A 21,591-nucleotide genomic window follows, 5' to 3' on the forward strand; every position below is an offset into this window, starting at 1 on the left:
TTTTAGGTTGAATGGTGAGGGAAAGCTTCCCTTAGGAGGTGACATTTAAGTGAATATTTGTATGACAAGAAGCCCTCAGACACCATGACGATGTTAAAATCAGGGAAACGTTCTAGGCAGAGGGAACATTGCAGGTCAAGCTCTCCCAGAGGCAGACTCTGAGCTGTGCCTACAGGTGGCCTATTATGTAAGGCACCCAGTATTGACACCATGAGGGTACGAGGGGATGGGCAGAGGGGGTCTCGGGCTGGGAGGAGGCTACGGTAGAGGCTTCAGCGATCTCCCAGGGAGTTCTGAAGCCAGGGTGGGCCTCAGAGATGAACTGAGGCAATGGATTCAGGTTTTTATTCCCCCATCTTGCTCATCACTGCAGGTAGTTTGCCCCGAGGGAGAGGGGATATAACTTTGGTGTTTTTTTTTTTTAATTGGAGTATAATTGTTTTACAATGTTGTGTTAGTATCTGCTGTACAGTGAAGTGAATTGGCTATATGTATACCTATATCCCCTCCCTGTTGGACCTCCCTCCCACCCCCCATCCCACCCATCTAGGTCATCACAGAGCACCGAGCTGAGCTCCCTGTGCTACACAGCATGTTCCCACTAGCTATCTGTTTTACACATGGTAGTGCACTTATGTCAAACCTAATCTCCCAGTTCATCCCACCTCCCCTTCCAGCCCTGTGAGGGGGCATAACTTTGGGCGAGGCAGTTCCCATTCTGCTGAGGACAACTCCCCAGGAAGGATTCAGCCTCAGCAATCAACGTCTCAGCGGTGGGGAAGAACGCCTCAGTCCTGAAAGGTAACCTGGGCACAGACCACAGTATCCTCCACTCTCTCCAGGCTGGAAGCAGGCTGGGCTTGTTCAAGGAGCTGCAGAAGGTGGCCCGTGTGGTTGGAGCATAGCCAGCAAGGAAGACAGCAGTACAGATGAGGTGGGGGAAGGAGGCAGGGGAGTATGTAAATAGCAGGGAAGAAAAAGTAGGACATTTCTCTAAACTTAGGGATAGAGCCATGCTTAAAACCATGGTGGAGGACATGTGACATCCTATATCAAGTTCCACATGAGTAAACTTTTTTAGACTAGACTTTCAGTCTAAAAACTTTGTCTCTCAAAAGGAACTGGATGCACCCTCCACTCTACAAGGGAAAGTGATATAATTTATACCATATGTCCCCTCTTTGCTCTGGCTGCCAGGGAGTTCAGAGCTAAGTCTGATATTTATATACTTTTTTTTGTTTTTGTTTTTGTTTTTGTTTTGCATTACACGGGCCTCTCACTGTTGTGGCCTCTCCCGTTGCGGAACACAGGCTCCGGACGCGCAGGCTCAGCGGCCATGGCTCACGGGCCCAGCCGCTCCGCGGCATGTGGGATCTTCCCGGACCGGGGCACGAACCTGTGTCCCCTGCAACAGCAGGCGGACTCTCAACCGCTGCGCCACCAGGGAAGCCCTATATACTTTTTAATCTCTTTCCTTTGTCTAATTTTCTTCTTTTTGTGTTTATTTTGTTAGCTTTTTAGAAAAAGGCAAGGTGCAAATAAATTCAACAAATACACATTTACATTTAAATTTTATTTTATTTACGCAAAATGCATTTCCTTATTTTAAAACGAAAACATTACAGATAAGGTTAAAGTCCACCTCCTCCAGAGCAGCGCTGTTACCAGTGAGAAATATGTATGTGTGTGGGTGTGTATACATGCGTGTGTGTGTGTATATATATATATATATTTTTTTTTTTACTGTCCCTTGCCTGTGCATTTACATGCATATGTACTGATAGAAGTTTCTGAATTGTGGTTTTTTTATTTAGTATTTTCTCCTTTATAAAAAGAATACAGACATAGAACACTAAAAATATTGTTCCACAACCTGTCACACTGTCTTGATCCACAGCTTGCTTTCTCTCCTGAGTCGAATACCCTGAAGCTATACCCAGATTAGTCCCCAGAGAACAACCTCATTTTAACTGCTGCACAGAATTTCATGTAAGACAGCGGCAGAATTCAGTTCGCCATTTCCCTCTTTGACCTACATTTAAGTTGTGTCCGAATCTCATCTTTGCCTTTACACATAAAGTCCCAAAGAACATCTACATATGTCCCCTCACACACCTGCTGAAGTGTTTTTCTGTCTGGGTATCAGGCAGTGGAAGTGCTGGGCGCACAGAAAATGTTAACAGGATTGCAAAATTGCCCACTCTGATGGCCTTACCATTTTATATTCAGCCGAAGTATACAAAATGCTGTTTTTTAAAAAATGGGAACCTAGCTCCGCAACACGGCATCTCATCCTCCGAGGCGTCTGTATCCTTCACGTTGTCCCCTCTCTCCAGGGGTAGCAGGCAGCCCCAGGAAAGGACCTTGGCCTCCCCGCCAAGGTGGTAGCCACTGGCCTGATAGTGCCCAGTTCTCCCGGGACGCTTGGCTTGTTCCTGGAATTGGTTTAGGAGCTATTTGCCTCTCTGCCTTCTCCCACCTTGCCGAGAGCCCCTCCCCATCACCCTAGAGACCATCCCCACTCTAAGAACAAATAATACAACAGCCAAGCAGCTGAAAATTAGCAGGGCCACGTGATCTGGAGGCAGTTCCCAGCAGAAAACAGGCAAATATTGTCAAATGCCTTCCGCCAAACACTTTCCAGCATCCTTGGTCATGAGGTTAGTAAAGCCCAACCCACTGGGGATGGTGAGCCCTGCTGGAATCCTGGCCACACAATAACCTCTATTCACAAAGAGGATTTCGGCAGGGAAAGCAGCCTGTCTGCTGTCCTGGCCTACTCGCTGCCAGCACGTGTCCACCTCCACTGCCCCGCCCTCTCACACACCTCTCTTGTTGCCAGTGTCACTCTGAGCTCCTGTGTGCCATCAGGGGGGAGACACTTCCCTGTCTGCAATTTCCAGGGAAAGGGAGGCCCTTCCCCAAAGGAAGAGGATTGAAGACCAAATTGTCACTTTCGTGGGAGACATTTTCCTTTCTTTTGAAAAAATAAAAATGAGGCTTGGGTGATTGCTAGGCTTTCAATATTTCAAATCAATATGAAACAAAATAAATTCGGTGTTTCTCTTTAAAATGTTCTCGGAGGCCAGAGGTAGAAAATTGGGCTGGGTACTGTGCCAAAGAAGTACGGTGACGTTTTAGACCCAGCCACAGCTGCTAGGCCAGACCCATGGGATGTCACCAGCACCTGACGTTGTACACCCATTTCTGATATAATTCTTTATTCAACGGTGGCATAACCTGATTTGCTTTCATAGTATGAGTTAGTCCACCTCACTCCAGAAAGGGAGGCTAAACATTTTTAGCTCTGAATGTAACCAGAAGTGACATACAGTGCCACTAGGTGTGACTATGTCCCGCTAGAAGTCCTCAGCCAGAGATGGAGAAAGGTAGCTTAAGCAGGACAACGTGAAGGGTGTAAATGTCTCAGAGAATGAGACGCTATGTTGTAGAGCTAGGTTCTTATTTTTAGAAAATAGTTTGTGCTGTGAATGAAGGTATAAAATGGTAAAGCCTTTTGAATGGGCAATTTTGCATCCCATTAACATTGTAATATGTACATCCACTCCTGGATACTGACATGGAGAAACACTCCCCCAGGTGTGCAGGGGGACACACATGAAGATGTTCTTTGCAGCCCTATTTGTAACGGTGAAGTGGAGATGAGTAGAGGCAGGGAAGAGATGGAAAGGGAAGATTGAAGGGGGTGGTTTATGGTAGAGGATGGTGCCAAAATCCCCTCCACTGCCATTCGGGGCCACCAGCGCTCTGGCTGCCAACCTGTAGCCTAGGCCCCGACAGGTGGGTTAGCAGCAGCACAGAACTTGTGACACTCTGCTACTGTACTGCCTAGTTTTTGTCCAAAAAAGAAAAAGAAAAAAGAAAAAAAGGAAAGGACTTGATTAATCAAAAAGTAAACAGAGGAATGCCAGAAGCTGGCTAATCCCAGGCCTTTCTGGAGCACCAGTTTGGTAGCTTGTAGGCAAAGCACAAGATTTGGATTAGATTACTGTAGATTCTGGTCCAGTTGAGTCATTACAATGGCAGAAATAAATCCCTGACTCAGTCCATGACTGAGCAGGGACCAAACTTACAGGTGGAGCCAATACCCCTGGTGTGCCAGGCTTACCCCAGCTGATGTTGCTGGCTGAGCTCACTGGATCTCACGAAAACCGGGTAGAGGAGGCAGGATTATTACCCCTATTGGAAGAGGGCAACTCAACACAGCAGATGGTCCCAGTCTCACTCCACCCACGTGGGGGAGATGCCTGACTCCTTATAAGAAGACCCTCAAGCAAGGGGAGGCGGGGCCAGCGAGGTCCCAGGAGAAACACCAGGGACCCACCTGAACTCGTGTTTGTCTACCCAGCAGCAAACTGTGGGCTTAATTGTTGCAGTTTAATAAAATAGATTGGGTGGGTTTTGTTTATTTGTTTTGGCCTTCTGTAGAATCCGAGCCCACAGGAGCCAAATGCCACCATTTTGTACTTATTTATCATCTGGTGGTGGTCTCTCCTTGGTTCCCATCTTCCTCCTGAGAAACCGTCGGCTTCCTAAAGGCGACGGTAGGGATTGCGTCTTCTCGTTCACTGCTGTATTCTGCGGTGCCTGGCGCATAGTAGGTGCTCAATAGGTAATGCTGACTCACTGAGCACATGGATGCCAGTCCCTAGCACAGAGTGAGAGCTTTAGAAGCATCGTCCCGGAGTTCATACTCCAAGGCGGGCTTTTCCCAGCCAAGCAGTTTGGGGCAAGTCACTTAGCCTCCCCAACTCTCCATTTCTTCCTCCATGTCATGGAGATAAAGTTACCCATTTGTGGGAGTAGTGATAGCAAATATGAACATCTCTGGCACGAGAGTAGGCGCTTGAAAATATAAATCAGATCTGTTAATATAAACAGGCTTTTCCTTTAACCCCCCAGGTGTTAAGATTTTTTTAAACTTTTTTTTGATCTGTGCAAAAGCCTGCTTTCCTTCCTTGCCCCCAGCCCTTGCCACACACACACACACACACCCCGCCTCCTTCCTTCCACACTGTTACTGACCATGTTCAGGTCACAGTGCTAGGAACTATGCTGGCATAAATAGAAGTGGTCCCTGCCTTCAAAGGACTTTCAGTCTAAGATGTGAGGTGTTACCTGAATATTCTGCGCTAATATAGAATGATACCAATAGTTACCCTCCATTGAGTGATGTGCATATGCCAGCTGGAGGGCTGAGGGCTGTGCTTGGATTCTTGTTTAACCCTCACAGCAACCTTGGGAGATGGGTGTTGGGTATTGTTTCCCTCATTTTACAGATGAAGGAAGCAAGAGTCTGAGAGCTCAGGTAACATACCTGAGACTGTAGTGCTTGCAGGTGGTGGAGGAGGATTCAGACTCAGTGATCCCTGACTGTAAAACTGCTGTCTCTCAGTGAAGCTGTTCGGAAGAGCTGTGGAAATCCCCAGGAGGCAGTGAGAGCTCTAGGAGGAGAAGATGTGTCTGCTCAGTCAAGGTGTTTTCCTCTACAGACATAACTCAGCACTCTACATGTTATCAAATGAATGAATATGTGAATTTGTCAAGGAAGAAATGATTAAGGAGTGATCAGCAGTTGGGGCTGGGTGGAAATTAAGCACAGTTTGGTGGAAGAGAAATTTGAGCTGGGTCTTGAAGGGTGAGGCCCAGCAGAGGGGGTCCCCTCCCATGGTGGGAAGGCCAGGGAACGTGTACCGTAGCGGGGAGCGTGGCAAGATATGTTTGAGGAACAACAGACAGTCCCGTCGGCTGGAGAGAAGTGTATGTGTAGGGGAGTGAGGCCAGAGAAGCCTGGAGAAGGAGAAGTAGTCAGGGTCAGAGAGATAGGGGGCCTTGGGTGCCAAGGTAAGGAATTTGAACTTCTGTGAGAGGCAGAGGGGAGCCACTGAAGGGTTTAGACTATTGTCTGGCTCTGATTGTTTGGCCAGATTTTTTTTTCTCACATATTTTGCAGTCTCAGATCTCTCTGATAACCTCAGTAATAAATTATGATGTTTAGCAAGTAAAAAAAAAAAAAAAAACCTATTTTCTTTTCTTTGGGTAAAATAGAAGAAAAAAGTTTCTGTCCCAGACATGTCTACAAGGACTCGAGAAGTGGAGGCTGGACTGAAAGCCCACGTGAACATAGAAGAAAACATACGTTTAAAATGAGAGCAGAGGGAGAAATTATGCTACGCGCTGAGACATCTGCTCTTCACCGTAAAGCGCTAATACGAAGCTTCCACCTTCCTGGATGCTGCATGCTGAAACCTTGCGAGGAGGTCTTTTAAAAATGTATACTGCAGATAATGACTCATGTTGGCTAGTGGACCGAGGTCATTATCTCTCCATAATAGGATAGGCTCAATTCAAATATGATCAGGTTGTTAAATAGAAGATAAGAAAATGGAAGACGTGGAGAATGTTTTGGTGATCATTAAAAAAAATATATCCAGGTATAATGGAGTATTGTTCACCATGTCAGACTAATGATGTCCTGTAAAAGTGAGGAGGAAAAGGGGAAATTTCATCAGATATGAAGAGAAATAATTAACTGCCTTTCTGCCATGCCTTGGTCAGGAAGCTGGCATTTCAATTAGCAACTTCGGTACATGCACGGACCCTCTGGAGTTTGTAAGAAGGTTTGGGGAAAGGTGTCATGATGCTATTCCTGTAGAAACTCATCAAGCATCAAAGTTGCCCTTGACTCCAATTACGTGTCTTCACTCACAGAGCTCATTAAAATGCTTCATAGTCATAAGCCACCTAGATACCTTGAGGCAAAGAAGCTCCAGTAAGAGAAACAAAACGTGGATAAGAATGTAGTTATTTAGAAGGCTCTGTCCTTTGGCAGGTACCTGCTTAATTAGCTCAGCCTGTGTGAACTGTGACTTACACCCGTACAGTTCAAACATGGATAGTTTGTTGCCGCTATGGATTCATTTAATGGGATGTATTTTAAACTTGACCTTGTATTTAATCCTGATTTCTTGACCAGATTTAGTGAGCAAACGAACCATACAAACAACAAATAGAAACGGAGGCACAGGGGGCTTAAGTAAAGTAACCAATGAGGGGGGAGCCAGGAATTTATCTGGGAACCCATGCCCTTTAGCACAACATTTGGAAGCATTATTCCCGCCCCTGTAACTCACCTCCTCAGCTTTTCTTAATCGTGGGGATGGAGCCCCTTTGCACCCATTCAACCCAATTATGAACTTGAGGGCTTCCTTGGTTGCTCCCACCCTCCTCACATCTGGCAGCATGAGACCCACAGCCTAGGTGTTATCTCTGCCCTGACAGCCACTCCTTCAATCCATGCTCCATCATTTCCTGCCCTGACTATTAACGTGGCTCCAAACCGATCTCATTTGTTCGTTCATTCACTCATTCATTCTACAAGTACTACCTAGTCAGCCACTATGTGCCAGTCTTCACTAGTACTCCTTGTCCACTCACCATAGAGGTGCCAAGGTGACCTTTCCAGAGAATAAATTTGATCCTGGCACTCCTATGCTTTAAAAACTTAACTGGCTCCCTATAATTTAAAGGATCATATGCTTTTTTTTTTTTTTTTGTGGTACGCAGGCCTCTCACTGCTGTGGCCTCTCCCATTGCGGAGCACAGGCTCTGGACGCGCAGGCTCAGCGGCTATGGCTCACGGGCCCAGCCGCTCCGCGGCATGTGGGATCTTCCCGGACTGGGGCACGAACCCGCGTCCCCTGCATCAGCAGGCGGACTCTCAACCACTGCGCCACCAGGGAAGCCCCATATGCTTTTTATAAGATGAATTCTGAATGGTTTGAAATGCATGTTTGTTGAATGTGTCCATGGATTTTTCTGGCCAAAATCAAATTTAGAAAATCATTAGTAAATATAAGCAAAAAGCACACAGCTGGTTATACACAAAGTTCCAGCTTCCCAGATTGTTCTTGTCTATGAATTAAACTGGAAAATATCCCACAACACAGTAGCCTAAAGAGCTGAAGTTAAGCTTTCTAAGGAAATTGCTTAGTGGCACTCTCAGTCGTCTAAGAGGAAACCTATGAGACTTGGGGGTTTTTTTTGTTTTTGTTTTCTTTAAATGTTCTTTTAGTCTCAATCCATTGCTGGCAAATACAACATATTAAACTTTAAATTAATGCTAGTTACTGTTGTTGATTACATTCTAAAATTGAAGTATAGTTGATTGACAATGTTGTGTTAGTTTCTGGTGTACAGCAAAGTGATTCAGTTACATATATATTAGTTTTCACATTTTTTCATTATGATTTGTTACAGGATATAGAATATAGTTCCCTGTGCTATACAGTAGGACCTTCTTCTTTATCTACTTTATGTATAGTAGTTAGCATCTGGTAATCCCAAACTCCTAATTTATCTGTCCCTCACCCCCTTACCCCTTTGGTTAACCATACGTTTTCTATGTCTGTGAGTCTGTTTTGTAAATAAGTTAATTTGTATAATATTTTAGATTCCACATATAAGTGGTATCATATGGTATTTGTCTTTCTCTTTCTGACTTACTTCACTTAGTATGATAATCTCTAGGTCCATCCATGTTGCTGAAAATGGCATTATTTCATTCCTTCTTATGGCTGAGCAGTATTCTATTGTATTTGATTACACTATTATTATTCCTACAGCATCCTGGAAACACTCGGGTCTTCCTGTCTCTGAATATTTTTTTCAATCCTGTCTGGGTAACACTCCATTACCTTCTGAAAATAAGACTTTCATAGTAACTCTTCAACTCTGGAGGTTGCTAAACTCTTAGGCCAAGCCATATTCTCTTATGCGGCATGCCCCTCCCCCATGGTTCTTTCCTTTCAGATACTCCATTACAAGCCCTCTTCTCCACTCAGACCAGTGTCTCCATCATCCAAAGCTCGAGCCACATTTGTCTCTTAGCCTTGCTGTTCTCCTTGCCTGGAACCCCCTCCATCTCCCATGGCAGAATACCACAGTGGTTCACAGTGAGACAAACTCTCCCATTTACCAGCTGCATGACCATGGGCAAATGAATTTCGCTCTCTGTGCCTCAGTTTCCTCATCTAAAATATGGGCATCAAATGGTTATTGTGAGATAATGTATACCCCATGCCTGGCACCTAGTAAGAGCTCAACAGATGCTAGCTGTTGTTGTTGTTACAAAGTTCTAATTCCAGTTCATCATGAAACCTTAATCATCTGTTCCCATCTACACAGTAATCTCTGTCTTCCCACATTCCTCTGCACCTGTGGTTGGGAGTTTGTAGTATTTAAATATTCTTATTTCTGTGCATTATTCTCCCCACAATAAACTGCAAAGTGAACTAGGGCATAGATTGTGTCTTATGTCAACACAAGAGCCTACAGGAGGCAGACAAGGAACAGAAAATAGATTGGGTGTAAGAAAAATAGGGAGGAGTGAGGACTCTGGCCAACCCGAGGGCACATGTAACTCTGCCCAATTGTCACGCGGGAATATGGGCCCAGTGTTGCCAGATCTCAGCCTTTTCAAAAGAAGCCAGAAATCCAGATTCTTATGTGAAATGTCCTGAATTTTAAAAGTTGGGCCAACACTGTTCAGGCCAAACAAAGAATGTTTGTGAGACCCTATTTTGTGAAAGCTGCATTTTTCAGGTGACCCCCACGAGCTTGTGCATAAGCTGGTTATTTGGACCTTTGAACTCACTTTTATAGGGAAACAACACTGTGAATGGCATTTAGGGGTCCAGGCTAAACTAGACGGCTGATCCCCATTCACACTAGCCCCGAGGCTTAGGATAGTCCTAAGAAACCTTAGGGAAATACATTTAGAGTTCCAATGTATGATGTTGGGGACACATAGAATGTAAGCCCTTTCAGGACAGGGCCTTTGTTTTGTTCACCACTGTTTCCTTAAAGTCTAGAACACTGCCTGGCACTCAATAAATATTTGTTGAATTGAAGATTACCTGTGTCTTTATCCACCTGTCCACCATTAATCTGTTCTCCATGCGCAAACAAGGGCTATCTTGCACACCATGGTATCCCCAGCACCTGTTGGGTGATAAGAGATCAGTAAATATTTGTTGAATGAATATATGACTGGCACAGTCTATCCATCAAACATTTACTGAATACCTGCTGTGTGCCACGGAGTCTGTTGGACTTTAAAAATGCAGAAGTGGATCAGACACCACCCCAGCCTCAAGGAATTAGGCTGCCTAGAAGGGATTGCATAAACTATTTCCTGGCACACTTATAAAAATTGTCAGGCGTTACTCAGTGTTCCCCTTCCCAGAAGAGGGGGGAGTGGGTGCGACTACCTGGGATGGCTCAGCACAGGCATCTTCATTTGTCCGAGCGTTCCTCGGGTTGCTTGGTCCTCCGCGTCATCCATGGGGTTTGGATATGAAATGATTGAACTGATTTTCTTTCAACCACATGTTGCAATGAGCCGAATGAGCACTGCCCTTTCAAGTGGGCACCTCGGGAGGCCGTGTCCTCATTCCACTTCAGTTACAACAGCGCTGGACCACTTCTTTGGCAAGTGCCCTCAGAGAAAGTTAGAAGCCACTTGAGGACATTCAATTCATTGTTTTAGCATCATGCCTTATTTTTGAACCCCTAGAAAAACAGTTGGGAGAAAAAGGTTATTCCAGTCACTTTAGCCCTCAAACTTGGTTCCAATTGACTTGGGGTTGTTTCCTAATATCCAGTTCACAGTCAGAGGAGAAATATTTTCTATTGGTGAGTTTATTGAACAGTGTGTGCCCCACACTCTGAAGGCAGCGGGGCCCAAAGAGAAGTCCCCAAACTGTCACGTGCCCCAGCAGTTTTGTTGGAAGAGATGGTTAACCTTCCAAAGTGTCCATGACAAAGGAGCCTGATTCTTTTGGACGCCTACATTCTTTTCTTTCTTTCTTTTTTTTTTTTTTTTGTGCGGTACGCGGGCCTCTCACTGTTGTGGCCTCTCCCGTTGCGGAGCACAGGCTCCGGACGTGCAGGCCCAGCAGCCATGGCTCACGGGCCCAGCCACTCCGCAGCATGTAGGATCTTCCTGGACCGGGGCATGAACCCGTGTCCCCTGCATCGGCAGGCAGACTCTCAACCACTGCACCACCAGGGAAGCCCTCTTTTCTTTTTAACAGTGAAAACTTTTATATTTAGAAGTAGCCAGCTGGACTCAGTGTAGATGATCCCAACTTTGTTGGCAACATCCAAAGCCTCATAGTTAGGAGCCAGTCAAACATATGCCTTCTTCTCTCCGTCAGGCCTGATCAGGGCGTTGACCTTAGCCATGTCAATGTCATAGAGCTTCTTCACAGCCTGTTTAATTTGGTGCTTGTTGGCCTTGACATCCACAATGGACACCAGTGTGTTGTTTGTTGTCTTCTGTTTTCTTCACGGCTGACATGGTGGTGAGGGGGAACTTGATGATTGGATGCCTACATTCTGGTGTTTGGGTTAAAGAGGGAAAAAAAAACCAAAACTGTATCAAGTTTACTTTTATGTTCCCAGTATCAAGCACAAATTCTGGACATCTTGAGTGCCCAAAAATGTTTTATGGAGCAGGAAAGTGGATGATAATGAGGTCTAACACCTACTAAGCTCTCACCATGTGCCAGGCCCCATGCTGATGCATGTCACACGTTACATGTGATTGTCATGACAACCTTGAGAGGCGGTTACAGTCAGTACCTCCAAAATGAAACTGAGGGCTGAGGTTAAGTAACCTACTTACCCGAGGTCACCAAGCCAGCAAGTAGTAAGGCTGGGATTTGAATCCAGATGGAAAAGTTCCTACCCTGAAACCCTAACCTATAGTCATTAAGAAGACAATGGGTGTAGAATCATATAATCCCAGTACAGCAGGGAAGGTGAGCCTAAAGGAAACAAGCAGTTCAGCTCCCTGCTGTGGTCATATAACCTCCCTCAGCAGTGGGTTAGTGGCCGTCTAGCTGTCCAGCCTGTGCTGGGGCATTTGTTTTCCCAGGCTATCTCACTCTGCTGCTCTTGTTAGCCAAGAAGCCCCAAGATTCTAACACCTATCAGGAATGGCTACACAGTGGGTAGCTAGGCTGAGGGGGGCACCTGCAATATCCTCTATCATTTATTGGAGTTTGGGGGAATCTGATTCACCCAGAATGTGGTCAGGCCAATGACAACACAGAGGAAAGGGACTGGGAATTTGGACCGGAAAAGTGACCTGAGGTCATACCCAAAGGGACCAGGGGTCTGATCCTGCTAACCTGCTAACTCCGTTCCTGACCTTAGGCAGACTGTTTTGTCTTCGTGGGCCTTGGTTTCCCCATCTGTAAGAAAAGAGTTATTTCTCAGGTCTGCCCAGCTCTGGAGGAGGACTAGAAAGAACAGATCCTTCTTTCTTGGGTTTATTCACTGGGCTTTTATTTCCCCAGGCTGGAGGAGAACTATGAGATTGCAGAAGGGGTCTGCATCCCTCGCAGTGCCCTCTACATGCATTACCTGGACTTCTGTGAGAAGAATGACACCCAGCCCGTCAATGCTGCCAGCTTTGGAAAGGTGAGTCCAACTTCACCAGGCTTTTTCCTTTTCTTCCCTACTTCTAAGTAATTTATGCACAGTTCCTAATCATGTTTTAAATCATTTAATTTTTTTTTTAGGTTACCAAAGTAAATACGTTGGTTACTTTGCTGTAAAAATTTCAAACAGTTGTTAACAGAGTAATACCAAACCAAATACCAAAACAGAGTAATACCAAAGTATTAAATATTTCAAACAATTCAGACACGTTGTAAAGTAAAAGTGAATGTCTACCTTGAATTTCCTTGGTACTTAATTTGCAGACAGTAACTTCTTTTCTCTGAGCGGCAAATATTGAACTTGCAAGTGTGTTATGTATATGTCAGTGAGCCTGGGACGGGCAAACTGCTTGGCTTGGTAATGTGAGAGCCTTAGAGAAACTGGGAAGTGGCCTTGTATCATAGCTTGGAGGTCTGGGAGTCCTCAGCTGGGGGTGGACTGTTTGTAATATCACTGCAGGCCTGACTGTTCTCTATCCACTTATGCTAAAAATACATCCCACACTCAGGGCTCTCTCTACAAAAAATCATCACCATTGGTCATTCATATTCAGCTGGCCAAGGAAGGCTATTGGGACTCAATTGAAGACGCATCATGTGTTTATTTGATAAAGATCTAGATTTTTTTACACCCCAAAAATATTCAATTTAATTTGAGTTAATACATCTAAACTCTTTCTCCTTTTATTAGCTTCTTTTTCCTGTGTGTAACTATTTTTCCACATCGGCTAATAAAAAATAGGCAAGCTTGTCCTGCACCACTGTTCCTTACCAGTTTTCTGAGTGCAAGCGTCACAAGGACTGAAACGGCAGGAAGGGGTCAATGTTTCAGAAATTCACTTTTCAGATCCTCAACAGATAAATCATCAGCAAGAAAAAACAAAGGGCAATGTTAGCCCTGAGCCAACCACCCCGGAGAGTCTGAAACTGAGTGGCTGAGAATTGGCTCCACTCAGTACATGGGAAGATGCTCTGTGGTGACTTAGGAAGGGAAAAATGCTTGTGTGATGGGTTAGTGTTCCTTCTCCAAAGTGAAAAGAATTTTTTAAAAAATCAGTGGCGAAACCACCTTTGCTGTTTCTTTCGTTCATTTCTTCAGCCGGGCAGTCTTGGCTGAGACTGGCTGTGTGGCGTGCACTGTGTCAGGCAGTGGAGACTCAGAGGGGTCCCGGTATGGGTCCTGCTGTGGAGGGGCTCCCAGTCTAGAGAGGGGCACTGAGAGCCTCTCAGCAGTGGGAGAAGGAAGAGCACAGCAGGAGTGCATCCCTGTCCTGTGTCTGGGATCCTGGAACATTCTCTTGCATCTACACGCTCCCTCCCAGAGGCCGAAATGGAGAGTCAGGTTGGGTGAACCAAAAGACCAAGAATCCTAGCTCTCCTGGACTTATCACTTAACCTCTCTGAGACTCAGTCCTCTCAGCTGTGAAATGGAAATTAACCCCTGCCTTCTTCCTGGGATGTTGCAAGACTCACCTGAGAGGGTGGCGGGCTGACGTAGGGTACTGTGCACTCAGTCATCTGGTCACTCAGGTATTTGGTGACACCTACCATGTGCCATTACAACTGTTATTATGACTTTTCTGTGAGATGCTTGTGCACAGATACAGATAGCCATTTGTTAACTTAGATTCTGAAACAAAAACAAAACCAAAAAACAAAAAAATCCAGCACTTCTAGAAACTCCAGTTTGCCTGTGTAAGGACCTTCTATTCCTTTTTCTCTCAAATTCTTTTGTAACTCTGTTGTCAGCTCAGGGTTTCCTTGACCTTGTGATCTAGGTAAAATCGATTTAACTCTTCCTCTCCTCCCAGCATCCCAGTTCCATTCCTATTTCAAGTCTCAAATCTGCCACCAAGATTTCAGCAAGTCCCAGGGTGTTTGCATCCTCAGGGTCACCTTGACTTGGGACTCCTCTTTCTGCATATACCCCCTCTCTCCACACCTGTGCTATCAGTGCAGTAACCTCTGGCCACACCCAGTTGTTTAACTTAAACAAAATTAAAATTCAGTTCCTCAGTCACACTAGCCATATTTCAGATGCTCAGTAGTCACATGGAACTAGAGGCTACCATATTGGACAGTGCAAATAAAACATTTCCATCTCCACAGACAGTTCTAGTGGACAGCCCTGTTCTGTACCATCATGAGCTAGGGATGAAACTCAGGGTCCTCTTTGCTTTGCACAAGGCAGTCCACAGAAAGCATCCATATAGACTAAAGCGTCCTAGGAGACTGAAGTGTGCAGCGGTAGTTTACATCCCAAACGTGGTCCCATGGAACAGACATCCCCATCCCAAAACGCTCCCTGGCCCTCCTGCCAGTTCCCCGCAGCTGGTCCTGCCCTCTCTGCTCTGCTGCCTCTCCTGTCCTCCTCTACCGCCTCCTGCTGCCCCCTGCACTCTCCCTCTCCTTCCTTCTTGGACAACCTCCACCAAATTTCCTCTATTCTCTAGTCCTCGCTTCCTGCTGGCATCTATGCCCACAAGTCTCATTTAATCCAAATGGCTTTTCAGAGTATTTTCCCAAATAATAAGTTTCCTCTCTAAGAAGAATTACAGTGCCAGGTGCTTCCAAAATAGTCATTTAAAAAGGCATCCAAGGGCTTCCCTGGTGGCGCAGCGGTTGAGAGTCCGACTGCCGATGCAGGGGACACGGGTTCGTGCCCCGGTCCGGGAGGATCCCACATGCCACAGAGCGGCTGGGCCCGTGAGCCATGGCCGCTGAGCCTGCACGTCTGGAGCCTGTGCTCTGCAATGGGAGAGGCCACAACAGTGAGAGGCCCGCGTACCGCAAAAAATAAATAAATAAATAAAAGGCATCCAAGGGTAAGCTGGGACGAAGTGAGAGAGTGGCATGGACATATATACACTACCAAACATAAAACAGATAGCTAGTGGGAAGCAGCCGCGTAGCACAGGGAGATCAGCTGGGTGCTTTGTGACCACCTAGAGGGATGGGTTAGGGAGGATGGGAGGGAGACGCAAGAGGGAGGGGCTATGGGGATATATGTATATGTATAGCTGATTCACTTTGTTATAAAGCAGAAACGAACACACCATTGTAAAGCAATTACACTCCAATAAAGATGTTAAAAAAAAAAAAAAAGCATCCGAACTCTCTCTTATCTCCAGTCCCAAAACAAGGCAATACTCTAACTGAAATTAAAGCACAAATGCAAAAGCTCTCTGCGGCTGCCTTGCCATCAACTTCAAGTACACTGGAAATTGGGGCTGTCCTTCCAGCCACGGAGGACAGAAGGTACCTGCTGAGGGTTTTCGCATTGAGCTTGTTGAATTGAAATCCCAGACACATTTTCCCTTCCTGAGGGCTCCCGGCACACTGCAGCTGCCACCTCCTTGGAGAAAGGGACTAGTTCTGTAAAACCTTGGAGTGTAATCGTGGACAGTCTTCCTCTGAGCCGAGCCATCCAAACTTATGATTCATCTCTGAACTTTTAGCTTAGAGCAGGCAAAGTTCACTATTTCAGCTTAGGTTTTAGAGAAAAATTAGATTGGTGGTCGTCCTCCCACCTGGCTTGCAAGTGGGCTGAGGTGAAACAGACATCAGTGGTAAAGCTGTCCCCATGTCACCTGGCTGGGATCCTGTTCTTGGTAAAGTGGATGGCAGCGATTGCTTTGCTGCAAGTAAGGTCTGAAATAAAAATCCCCTCTCCAACACCGTGGGCAAGCTCCAAAAGCACTAGCTTGCAGTAATGTATTGACTTTGGGTCCTGGAATTAATTTCGGAATTGCAGAGCGTCCTGAGGCTGCTAGCTGAACTGACTTCTTGTGCCTGCTTTTGCTGTTGGCTGGGGTGATGAAAGGTCATCCAACTTGGAGTCACTTCACTTTTCTGAGCTCCCGTTTCCTTACCTTTAGATGGGAAGTGTCCCAGATTACTCCAGGGATAAAATGAGACAGTGCTTATGAGAATGTTTTTTAAAACTGTAAAGTTCTCTATCAATGGAAGAAATCACTATTTTCTAAAATTGGCTGCATTCCGTTCTAACTCCTCTATCTTCTTACCATACTTTATTTTTCTTTATAGCACTTACCACTGTCTGAACTACTATATATATATGATGTTACTAATATATATGTATAGTTATCTATATATTGTAGTATTATCTATATATTTTATTACATATAATATATAATTATTAATACATGTAACTAATAAATATGTAACATATATATTTTGTAGTTTGCTTGCGTTTTGTCCATCTCTTTTTCTAGAATAGAAGCTCCATGAGGACCTTTTTGTTCACTATGCATCCCTAGCCCCCAGAATGGTGCCTGGCACATAATAGATCTTCAGATATTTGAAGATTGAATGATTTACATTATTGCTGTTTGCTAAGAACACCAGGAATCGTTTGACATGTGGCAGTTTGCTTAAGCCTTATGGTCACCATACGAAATTGGCATTGTATCCACTTTCCATTAGTCCATTTACTGAGTAGGGATGAACTTGTTGAGGTACCAATGGAAACTGGTTGTATTTTCACTTACTTTAAAGAGCTGCCTTCAGAGTCCTCTGTCCGTCATTCCTGCTCTGCCCTCTGACAGCATTGCAGGGCAATCCCACAGCATCAGCCATCATATCAGTCTTGGCTGGATAATTAAAACTCATTCTCAGCTATGAAAAAGCCCAGTTCTGTCCAATTTAAAACTTCCATCTCACATGGAAGGCAGACCTCCCCCAACGATGCCTCCAAATTTGCTCTGTGAAAGGGAAGGGGGGGACTCTTTTTCTCCTCTTCTGACTCCTCCAGGGTCGGGGGAGGGGGACAGAGGGGGAGGGTATCTAGAGGAAAGGCAACAGGAGTCTTTTTGACCAGCTGGTGCTCTCTGAAGGCTCCTCCCAGCTATCAGTGTCCTGTGCTGTGATCGTCATCCATACGCTGGGGGAAAGGGGTCCGGTGGTGGGTTTGGGGGGAGACCCCCTGGATCTCTGTCCACACTGGCTGAAGGGCTGTGCTCTCCAGCTGACCTCCCACTGCTCACCGCTCTTGCTTCTCCACTGAGGATTCACCCTATGGCTCTGGCCTTATGCTGGAGGGTTCTGACCAGCTCTCTGAATGCCTCGTGTTACGCTTTTATTCTTAGAGAAGCCCAGAGGAGCCCCCACGAGTGTGACGGGTATGGAACAGGCCCACCTTGGTGATGTGCAAACAGAAAATGGCTTTGCTTTGTTTCTCAACCATGTTACGGCCAAACTCCCTTCCCTGACCCCTGATGGTTTTGTGGCAGGTTTAATAGCTTTTCGGTTATTGATTATAAAAACAAGCCTCAGCAGATGTAGAGAATGGACTTGAGGACACGGGGAGGGGGAAGGGTAAGCTGGGACAAAGTGAGAGAGTGGCATGGACATATATACACTACCAAACGTAAAATAGATAGCTAGTGGGAAGCAGCCACGTAGCACAGGGAGATCAGCTCAGTGCTTTGTGACCACCTAGAGGGGTGGGATAGGGAGGGTGGGGGGGAGACACAAGAGGGAGGAGATATGGGGATATATGTATATGTACAGCTGATTCACTTTGTTATACAGCAGAAATTAACACGCCATTGTAAAGCAGTTATACTCCAATATATTGTAAAGCAGTTTATACTCCAATAAAACAGAAAACAAGCCTCTTTTCAATAATTTAGGTGCTCTTGTAGACACTAAAGTCCAGTGCAGTGCTCTAGTTGAAACCTACAGTCTCTCATCCATTTGAAAACTCCTCCCCTCCCCCCCACCTCAGGACTGACCACGTGTGGCCTGGGGACCTGCAGTGGGGGAGGGGAGAGTGGTCTGACCTTCTGCTCTTCCCTAACCTTTCCTTCCTGCTACTGGTGCCTCCAGGCTTGTCAGGGTGAGAAAAAACACTTCCAAAATGATACCCCTAGTTCTCCAGCAAAAGCAGTGAAATAAATGTTTAGAGAGCAACACAACTGTAAATTGAAACAAACACAAGGTAATATCAGAATTGACCTACACATGACATCATACTCACATAAATTACCCAAGCTTATTAAAGACAGTTCTTTTTAACAGATATTAGAAGTGTCTAGCTATATCTAATTATGAATGCAGCATTCACAGATGTTTAATAAAATTAATAAAAATAGCGAACACTTACATAGTGCTTTCTATTACCTGGCACTGTTCTAAGCACTTGACATATGTCAACCTTGTCTAATCCCCCAAACAACTCTATGAGGTAGAAACTATTATCCCCATTTCATACAAGGGTAAACTGAGTCCCAGAGAAGTTAGGTAATTTGCCCAAGGTCAAACAGCCAGTAAGTAGATGTGTGATTCAGAATGTGACCCTGAGAAGTCTGGCTCTAGAGTCCCTGTACTTAACTGTCTCATTTACACAGAGCAACTTATTTTGGGGGTACGGTCCCTATGTGTAGAGGCAGGTTTTGTGTAAACAGTTGTCCTTTTGACTTTGGTGTTGTCATTAGCAGTCACTTGGGCACCTCCATATGATCAAATTTGGGAGTGAAGTCTCAGCCTGTCTCTCAGGGTCAAGTTCGCTGGTCACTGCAGTTGAGAAATTTCCCCTCAGATCTTCCCCCCAGGGTGTTCCAGGCACTAGGAACCCTCCTGCCAGTATTTCCCATTCTGCTTCCCCCTCAACACTTGGATTCACCCAAGTGAACCTTAGGTATGTATTTATTAGGTATGCATTTATCTCAGGAGATGGGAAATGGAGTCATCTAGGAGAGGAGGCTGCAAACGGACATATGCATGTGAGAAACTGCAAAGCAAGATGGCAGATGTGCCCCCTGAGCTATGAACACCCAGCATCGGAGGGACGCAGAGGAGGAAACCGCTGCCTCCTCGGGGTGGGGAGTGAGGGCAGCCTGAGAACCAGGTCAATCCCGGAGTACCTCTAGGTACCTAGTATTGCCTTCTCCTAACCTGCAGACTTGCGGGATCCGTGGAAGCTGAAGCGAGTGTTTCAGTTTCACCAAATGCTTCTTTCTCCTGCTTTTCCACTGGTCTTTTGGAAGCTAAAAACTCCACCTGCCCAGAGATGGAGCATAACTGCGCTTAGCAAGAGCTAAGCTTTTTCGGAAAGAAAAACTGGACCTCAGATTTCTGAGCTAAGAGAATAGCTCTTCCTAATTGGATTGCTTTCCACGCATTTGAAACAGGCATTCTGGTGGAGGATTAAAGGCAAAAGAATGTCTTCTTCCACAGACTTTTACTGAGGGTCCACCATGTGCAGTAGGCGAGGAGTTTCCAATAATGCCAGGTTTTGGGCCCTGAATTTGAGGATCTGTCACTCTTACTCTTTGTATTACCCTGGACAGGTCCCATTTCCCTGTCTGAACCTCAGTCCCTCCATCTATCACGTGGGGAAGTTAGTCTACAAAGGTGTGAGGGTCTTTACCATATGAACTGGAAACACTTTTCAATGAGAAATCATAATGACAGTAACACTGACACTCTTTGCCAGGCACTGGGCCAAGCCCTCTGCACATATTACCTTATTTAATCCTCACACAGCCCTGTGAACTAGATGCCGGTTTTTGTTCCTGTTTAAAGATGAGATAGCTGATTCCAGGGTCCCTGGAACCTTTCCTATGAGGTAAATCCTGGGTGGACATCAGAAGGTGTATCAGTTAGGAATTGTATTGGGGCTGTGTGTAAGAGATGCCTCTCCTCATTCCCAAACAGTGGCTTAAATAAATTTGTGGTTTTACTTTTCTTCACATAGAATAAGTTTAAAAGAAGGTAACCTATGCTAGTATAACAGCTCTATAAGAGCATCAGGGACCTGGGCTCCTTCTCTCTCTGTGCTCTGCCATTCTTAGCAGATAGCTTCTAATTTCTAGGTCACCTCATGGTCCAAAGTGACTGCTGGACAACAAAGCCTAAATTCCAGGCAAGAAGTAGAAAACAGGGTGTAGGGAGAGAAAGGTCAAAACTCCAGCTGAGTCAGCTGTCTTTAGAAGCTTTCCCAGAGCCCTGCCCAGTGATTTCCCCTTTTGTCTCACTGTCTGCCCTTGGCTGTCAGGGAGGTGGGAGAATGTAGTCCATCGCCTCCTGGAATAAAAAATTAGAGTTCGGTTAGAAAGGGAAAGGGGCAGACAACTAGCCATTTTATCCACATAAGGGCATTTCAGAAATCCACGTATCCTTTTTCTTTTAAAAAAATGAGATCTAATTGACATCTAACATCGTATTAGTTTTACGTGTACAACGTAGTGATTTGATGTATGTATGTACTGCAAAATGATCAACACAATAAATTTAGTTAACATCCATCACCACACAGAGTTACACATTTTTTTTTCTTGTGATGAGAACTTTTGAGATCTGTTCTCCTGACAACTTTCGATCATACGGTACAATAATGTTAACTATAGTCAGCATGCTGTACATGACGGTTGTACATGACAACCCAGGACTTATTTATCTTATAACTGGAAGTTTGTACCTTTTGATCACCTTCACCCATTTCTCTCCATGTGTGCTTTTTTGTGTCACGACTATAAAATGGAACCCAGGATCCTAAGAGAGTGCAGGGTGTACTCTCAAATGTGGAGCCCACGGGAGGAAACATAAGTGCACCAAGTGAGTAGCTTAGACTGTGTGGGGTAACATGATTTATGGTCAAAGATTTGTTGAGCTTGTCAGGAAGAGGCTGTTTCATGGATAGGCAACTAGACAGCTGTGACACAGTGCGACTTTAACCTCGCAAATACACCTCCCCCGAAGGCTGGCCGATATCTAAAAATCCTCAGTTCCTTTCGTTTAAGTCTGTGGAAATGCAACTACAAAAGAGCAGGGTAATTCATTAATACTTCCCAGTTACTAACACCTCAATGTAAAGAAGTTTAATCTATTAAGGGAACTTAAAGATCTATTGGTGAGACCTTCTCATTTTCCAGACAAGGACATTAAAAGTCAAAGAGATTGAGTGGGCTTCCCAAGGTCCGATGTGTAGTGGCAGGGCTGGATCTGAGGGGAAGGGGGGAGACCAGTGGATGCCACCTGCTGGGCAGGGACCCCCCCCCCCCACCTCCAGTAAGAGGTAGGGAGACAGGAGGAAGGG

General features: G+C 45.4%; 1 protein-coding gene across 2 annotated transcripts in view; it reads left to right on the plus strand.

Moving 5' to 3' along the window:
• RFX4 (regulatory factor X4) overlaps positions 1-21,591 on the plus strand; it is a 166,679-nt gene that overhangs the window by 61,146 nt on the left and 83,942 nt on the right. For both annotated transcript variants that reach the window (XM_067697836.1, XM_067697837.1), the window contains exon 4: positions 12,387-12,510. In XM_067697836.1, coding sequence (XP_067553937.1) covers positions 12,387-12,510 — 124 coding nt within the window. The remainder of the gene's footprint in view (positions 1-12,386; positions 12,511-21,591) is intronic.

Source organism: Pseudorca crassidens, chromosome 11 (assembly GCF_039906515.1).
Source record: "Pseudorca crassidens isolate mPseCra1 chromosome 11, mPseCra1.hap1, whole genome shotgun sequence".
NCBI classification, from domain to species: domain Eukaryota; kingdom Metazoa; phylum Chordata; class Mammalia; order Artiodactyla; family Delphinidae; genus Pseudorca; species Pseudorca crassidens.